The 7947-nt window shown below is 45.5% G+C and overlaps 1 protein-coding gene across 2 annotated transcripts in view; it reads right to left on the minus strand.

Moving 5' to 3' along the window:
• Window positions 1-7543, minus strand: part of cntn3b (contactin 3b) — a 124040-nt gene extending 116497 nt beyond the window's left edge. For both annotated transcript variants that reach the window (XM_072684918.1, XM_072684917.1), the window contains exon 1: window positions 7057-7543. In XM_072684918.1, coding sequence (XP_072541019.1) covers window positions 7057-7102 — 46 coding nt within the window. In that variant the 5' untranslated portion in view covers window positions 7103-7543. The remainder of the gene's footprint in view (window positions 1-7056) is intronic.
• Window positions 7544-7947: the final 404 nt, after the last annotated feature.

Genomic DNA, 7947 nt, shown 5'->3' on the forward strand with positions numbered 1-7947 from the left:
ACTGCACTCCACAACTCTCTGTAAAAGGCACAAGCAGTAAGCAGAGTGCATCCAGGATTGGAAAACTGCTTCAGATGGTCAGACACTGAATACAGTTAACTGGCAGGCGGATTACCAGCTATTTTTGTCCCTAACTGAGAGAAAAAGCCGAATCTAAAGCAAGCAGCAACAGATTGCGCAGTGTTTGCCAAGAGCTTGGGACAAAAGGCTGTATACAATCGCTGTAACGGTATCACTTTTATCACGCTTGATTTTTCCTTCTCCTACATTATGTTCAAGAAAAGCTTGAAAATAGCCCAAATCTAAAGCAAACAGCAGCGTATTACTTAGTTCATCCCAAGAGCCTTGGACACTTTGAGCAAAACGCATGCACAGCCACTGCTTAACGGTTTAGCTCTGTTTTTTCCCTCCCCGCCTTTTTCTTTTCTACAACAAAACCTCAGAGGAGGCACAGCAGACTGCAGAGAGACAGAGAAATTCCTGGAGGCTTGCTCCTGTTTTTAGTGCACGTAACATGTGAGGGAGAATCCCGGGGATAAGTGGCAGGGCCAGGGGAGTAAGTGCACTTAACAGAGGGGAGAGGCGGCGGCCAGTGATCCGTTCCACAACCCCATCATCACACTGCCCCATACCCCATAGTCCATCCAAACCAGACTCCTCACTTCAGCACCAGACAGAGAGAGAGAGTGAAAAAGAGAGAGAGTGTGAGATGGGGGATGGATACATCATTTTGGAGTAAGGGTGTAATGCTACAGTGATTTGGTTTGATATTCTTATGATATTTTCAGCAAAATTGGAATGAATAGTTAACCCCTTAACACTCCAAGACTTATTAGACACTAAGCTGTATTGGTCAGTAACTACGAGGACTTCTGTAAAACTGGTGGGACTGTTCTCTGGTAATAGATGTTTGTAATGACACTCGTCTGGCTGCATAGTATTCTCATATGCTGAGCTCAGGTACAGTAATATTTCTAGCTAGTTTGATAATCTAGACTTTGGTCTTTAGAACATGCTCACAGTGTACAGTCCTCTGGTTGTGCATAAAGGCTGGTGTAGAGGTCAGTTCCCAGGTCATATTCTGTGTTCACTGGGGGAGGAAGTTAAACAGCGTTTTCTTATAATCCAGGCTTTTAACGGTCTGTTATTTTGAGAATCATAATCTGGCGTGAGATCTGATCGCCCGGGTCCAGCAAACATGCTTTACATGCCGTCACTTTCATTTCTGCACGTCTTGATTTTGCAAATCCTATAGCAGCTGGGTTTGGTTTTGCAGCTGCATATTGTCATTAATATTTGCTGGGCTGTTCTTATGATGCTAAATGAGGGTCTGTTGTTTGCTTTGGCGACCTTTACTGTATGTTCATCTGGGCCGTATGTTTAATATAGTATAGATTAATTCAGGGTATTGCAGTCTGTTATTTAACTGGCTGCTGTTGTTTTTCAGGCCTCTTGGCTGGTCTTTGAAATGCATCAGAATATCGCTATGGTAACTGTACTTTTGCCCCTACCCCCCAACCCAGTGTAAGATCAAAAATATATATATATCACAGATACGCCCCTCAGTGTCTTCAAAAGGTCTCTCATTTATCATCTTTTGTCAAAACTACCATCAACAAGACATCTGGGTGCAGCCTTTCAGAAAAGAGATGGTGGGGTTTGGTGGGGGGGCTTATGTTATGCATACACTCATAAATCAATAATACACTTTAAAGATTAGATCCCCCCTCAGTGACCGTGGGTCTCCCGCCCTCTCAGCACATTTGAAAAATGTGGGTTAGGGGGTCGACGAGCGTGAAGAGGAGGCAGGGCTTAGTGAGGAGTGGGCGGGATAGAACAGAGCCATTTAGGGACTTTTCTGCTTAATACATAGCTGTGGCAACCAGTAGGAGCATCGACATTCAGTAGGTCGCCGCCCACCGCTATGTGATTGAGGGAAAAATACCCTGTATTTCATCATAAATCGAAGTGGAGTTGCAGACAGAGCAGAACTACCTTTCCAACCACATGGATGCACACTAGCCAGGTTTTAAACAACAAAAGCATAATTTTTAGGCATAGAATTGTTATTATTGGACAAATTACTAAAAAGAATGTAAGGCCATAAAAATATCTCTATGCATCGACAAATCGACATGTATCATTGATTTGACGGATGTCACCGTTCTGTGTATGTGTATGTGTGTATGTCCATGTGCTGGATGAAGAATGATGAACGTTATGCGGAGCTAAATTTCACAAGCACTTTACAAACCACTAGCAAGTAAAGTTTGGGATTTTCGTTGTATTTTGGAAGCTGTAGTGGATTTCGGAATATCACTCGGGTAACTGTAGTTTTGCTTGCCACCCCCCAAACCTAGTTTTCAAACAAAAAAAATACCCTGTATCACAGATATGTCCCTCAGTGTCTTTAGAAGGTCTCTCATTTATCGTCTTTTGTGGAAACTACCATCAACAAGATATCTAAGTGCAGCCTATCACAATAAAGTAGGTGTGGGAGGGGCTAAGGTTATGCACACACACGCTTTTTATAAATCGCTGGCCTACAAAAGCTCCTCCGTACTTGATGGCAATGGTCTAAAGTCGATCTGCACAAAGTGCCCTTTCAGCTTCAAGTATGGCTCGGCTCGACCCGCCATCCTTTAAAATCCATAGACAAGCATCCAGACTTTTTTCTGTCCTGTAACGAAGTGGTGGAAAGAGCATCTTAAATGGCTCGAAATGGCATTATAGTCTCAAAATAAGTTCTGTATCGGTGTATCCTTCATCTTGAACATTGCATTTGGCTTGGCTCAGAGTTTTAGTTCAGGACAAAAGAACAGCAAAGCAGCATGTCCTTGTGCAAAACAGGGAGTTTATAAAATACTGCAATTGAGCCGTAAACAATACAACAACAGACAGGATGTGCCCAGATGCAGGACAGTGGTTTATATGAAAGACAATCTCCATATGAGATTTGGTTTATCGATATGGATGGCTATCGGGCCGATATCAGCGGAAAATGCTGCATGGGATATCAGAGGAGTAAAGCAAATGAATCTAATCCGATCCTGTAACGGATCTATCCTGAAACAGCACACACTCGCACTGTGTGACGTGATGTTAGCTGTGGGTTTCTTCCTGTAGGGCAGTCTAAATATGATAGCCTACTTTTAGATGCTGATTTTCATTTAAATGCAGCTCATTTCAAAAAGTAGTAGATTTGAAGTTGCCCGAGAATGAAAAACTTTGTTTATCTTGGATGAATCTAAAAGAAAATGCGTTGGCTTATAGACGTGGTTCTTGCCTGGAACTATTCAACCACAATTCTGAGGAGAACTGTGGTCTCCCGTAGACTGTAGGGATTTCTGCCACTGCTGGTAGACCCGTATGACCGTAAGCTTCCATACACCTGCAGATTCAGCTACTTCCTTCATACTAAGGTCTTTGGCACACCCCTATACTCAAACTTACTAATTTTATCCAATCATTAACTGCATCTGCTTTGCAACCCATTTCCCAGACATCCAACAGGACACTCACAGCACTGCAAAACTCTTCTCAAAGTCTGAGTCGAGTCACATACCCCTTATGGATTTATAGCCCCATCATTTTCCCCAGCGGCATCTGCAGGAGCCTGAAGTTACTACCATCTTAAACACACAAGGTGACTCATTTTTGGTGTAGGGAGCTTATATCTACACATAAAGCTAATTTAAACGTTCAATACGTTAATTCTATATCAGAAGTGCAAAGGCAGTATTGTGTTATCTGTAATTTTGACCAGTCTAGGGCTGTCTGGATAAATCAACAATCCAAAACAGGTAAATTTTCTTGATCTAAATTATTATTTATTTTTTTAAATCTAGGATATATATCTTGATACATAGATAAATAAGACAAGTCGAAATCCAGGCAAGTGAACAGGATCCTAAAGCAGATCGAATGGAAATAGAAACTATTGAGAGAACAGTGACAGTGACAGATTAGTGCTCTTAATCAGATAATCAAGCATACTATTCACTCCACCCTTGTGTTGGCAGAGCTTACAAAAGATGCAGCCCTGAAGAGTCGTAGAAGATGAGGGTTCAGCACTTCTAGGGGCGCGTTTTAACAGAATTCTGCACGCTGCTGTTTCCCAACGTTCTCACCTCGACTTCGGCTGTGCTTGTTAGCTACAAAATGAGATGAGCCAAGCATCCCAGATGCACCTATAAATAAACATGAACACAAGAGAGACGAACCCATTCCCTTCTGAATAGCGCATGATGGGAGATGTGCTGTGCATAGAACTAAGCATTCCAGCGGCATCTAACCCCCCCCATTCTTATTCTCTCTCTTTCTCTTTGTCTCTCCCTTGCTTCCCTTGTCTCTCTCTATTTCACTCACTTTCTCTCTCTTCTTACTCTTTGAGCGTGTCTGCCTGACACTCCCCTTTCTCTTCTCTCTCTCTCTCTCACTCCACATAACTCTACAAGCTGGACTTCACAGATACCAGGAGACTGACAGCATATTGATCCAGCCCGTTCGCCTGTATGAAGGTCTAAATCAGATTAAACAAACCCAGGTCGGACATATCTTAGCCAAGGGTCATACCACATAGCTCAGCGAGTCTAAAAAACAGAGCCAACACGGGGTATAATATGATGGCTATCTCATATTACACTGGGCTTCCCATCTTCCTTTCTTTCTTCCAAGACTTTTTCCTCTCTCACCACTCTTCTTATTCTTCCTCCTCCTCCTCCTCCTCCTCCTCCTATCTTGGTCTCTCGGTTCTTCTGCTTCTGCCCTTGGGGTGAGCTAAAACAGGAGCATTAGAACACGGTCACGTTTTACGGATGTCCAGGGAGACCTATGGAGGAACGGAAGGGCTAATGAACTACCGGAAGAACACCTAGAATCCAGCAGCAAGTGAGAGGAAGCAAGGGGTGTGAAGAGTGAACGGCGACCAGCGACGGTCAGACTGTGAACTTCAGCCTTGAGATTCCAGCCATGGATGAACAAAATGCTCAAGGATGCCCCTGGATGGCTCAAACGAGCATGCCCTCACCCCGGCAGGACTGACATAAGCCTGGACGGAATCCAGATAACTGAAACAAGCCAGTATTCAGCACTGGATGTCCGTGAAAAAAGCCCGATTTCATGACTTAAACAAGCCTGACTTCAGCCCTCTGTGACCTGATCAAGTCTGACTTTAGCCCTGGACAACCCACAGAAACTCCAACTTCGACCTAGATGACTAAAACGAGTCTGACCCCAGCCCTGGATGACCAAAATGAATCCCTGGATGGCTGGAATGAGCCCAGCCATTGTCAAGATGACTGAAATCAGCCTGATTTCAGCAACAGTTGAGCCCAAACGTCATTGAGATGACTGAAACAAGCATGATCTCAGCCCTCAGTGACCTGGTTAAGTCTGACTTTAGCCCTGGACAACGCAAATAAGATCCAACGTCATCCTGAATGACTAAAATGAGTCTGACCTTAGCCCAACTAAACCAAAAATGCACCTGCCTTAGTCCCTGGATGGCTGAAATGAGCCTAACAATCGTCAAGATGACTGAAATCAGCCTGACTGAAGCCTAGACGTCTTCCTTGAATGACTGAAGCGAGCTTAAATTTAGTTGTGAATGACAGAAAGAAGCCCAGAATTCATTCCTAGATGACAGAAACAAGCCCAAATGTTATTGAGACGACTAAAATGAGCCTGATTTCAGCCCAAGTTGACCAAAATAAGCTTGGAGATCATCCAGATAACTAAACCAAGCCCGTATTCAGCACTGGATGTCCAAAATAAGCTTCACTTTGTCTCTATGTGACTGACACCAGCCTGACTACAGCCCTGGACAACCCAATATAAGCCCCAACTTCATTCCTGGCTGTCTGAAACATGCTTGTCCCCAGTCCTAAATGACCAAAAAGCCCATAATTCATCCTAGATGACCAGACATAGTATGACGTTAGCCCTGGGTGACTAAAATGAGCCTGACTTTAGTTTTGAGTGACAGAAAAAATCACAGACTTCGTCTCTGGATGAAACCAGTCTGACCTCAGCCTGAAATAAGCCCAGACTTCATCCTAGATGACTGAAGCAAACCCCACTGTAGTCCTGGATAGTCTTTGCCGTGGATCACGAAAATAAGACCTTAGCCCTGGACGACCAGTAATCCACAACCTCGGCTCTGAATGACTGAAATAGCCACCAAACATCATGAAGATGACTGAAATTAGCCTGGGTATCATACAAGCCTCTATTCAGCATCGAATCCCTGCAGTTAACACTGACTGCATCACTCCATGACTGACAGGAGCCTGACCCCAGCCCCAGATTACCTAAATCAACCCTGACCATGTTTTTTTTGGAAGAAACAAGCCTGATCTCAGCCCTGGATGACCAAAACGAGCCTGGCTTGATCCCTGGAAGACTCAAATAAGCCTGGACTTCAATACTGGATCAATAAATTTAGCTTGACCTCAGTCTTGAGCGACAGAAACGAGCCTGACCTCAGCTCTGAATGACTGAAATAAGCTCAAGCATCATCAAGACGACCGAATTGACCCTGTCTTCAATCCTGAATGACTGAAAAAGCCCCAACTTAATTCCTGGATGACCAAAACAAGCCAGAATAAGCTCAACCATCACAGAGATGACTGAAATGAGCCTGATGTCAGCCCTAGTTGCCCGAAATAAGCCTGTGCTTTGTCCCTGGATGACTGAAACGAGCCGGCATGTCAACTAAACGGTGGCCTGCCTCAGGGCCCCTCATTCAACCCTTCTACTGGAGCATTAAAGGGAGCACTGATGCATGAGAGGTGCTGCCTGGTGCCCTCACTTTTCAAAAAGCCATGCTGAAAAGCATTCAAGCCCAGTGGAAGTGGGTGTCTTTAACTGAACCCTGCAGATTAGATAGGCAGGACAGTCCTAAATACCCCCCCCCCCCCTTCCCAGATCAAGGACATGGACAATCATCCCATGTGTGTTAGAACTTCATCAGCAGCCCAACCAACTAACATAAGACTCCTGAGAGGCAGCTGTGCCCTGCTGCAACTTCGCGTAAAGCCAGCCTCAGATACGTACCCTGGGGTCTCAGCGACGTCTGCGTCTGCGTCTTCCTCCTCTTCATCAATTCAGGGTGAGGACGCGCGCCTGCTTCGGTCTGGTTAATTCCACTTTACGTGTGGGACGGAGCCCTCCCGCTCACCCCCTCTAGCATCCCTCCGATTTCTCCGAGGCTGGACACACACTTGGAGCTCCGAACGCGCGATTCCGCTCCCCACACGCACAGCACACACACTCTCCCACACACGCACTCACACGCATCCACACACTACACGAGCGTAAAAGGACGCGTATCCCTTCTGCCTACGTGGAGATGCTGCTCCTTGTCTTGCTCTGAAGATGAAGTCCACGAATCACCGCCCTCTCTCTCTCTCTCCCCCTTCTCTCTCTCTCCTTACACACACACACAGCTCAGGGGAGTGTGTGTGTGTGTGTGTGTATCTGACGCACGAGCAAGAGCCGGAGCGCAGGGGCACCTCAGAGAGCAGATTGTAGATTTTGCGCCTCCTTCGACTTCTCCTTTCCTTACACACTGATGACTTGACACACACACGCACACACACACGCACAAACACACACACACACACTTTAACACGAGAGCGAGCGAGCGCGCGCGCGCTCTGCCTATGCGCCACTGATCAATGCGCTGAGGATCTGATCTCCAATCATCTCCAATGCGCGCCCCAGTTTCCAAGAAGTGGTACAGGTACTTAGAGTCGAGCAGGGCATTAATATAGGCATTATCAGTCATATTTGTCTTCCAGAAAGTCGTGTGATTAGTGGCATGATGGAAAACAGAAGCTGAAGACCACTGTAGTGGACCACCTGCATGTCCTTCAGGTGTATCTGCGGTGCCAGAGTGAGCTGGGACGTGTTAGGAAATGTTGGCTATCATTCAAGTAATGGGTT

The sequence above is a fragment of the Salminus brasiliensis genome, chromosome 7, assembly GCF_030463535.1.
Source record: "Salminus brasiliensis chromosome 7, fSalBra1.hap2, whole genome shotgun sequence".
Lineage (NCBI taxonomy): Eukaryota > Metazoa > Chordata > Actinopteri > Characiformes > Bryconidae > Salminus > Salminus brasiliensis.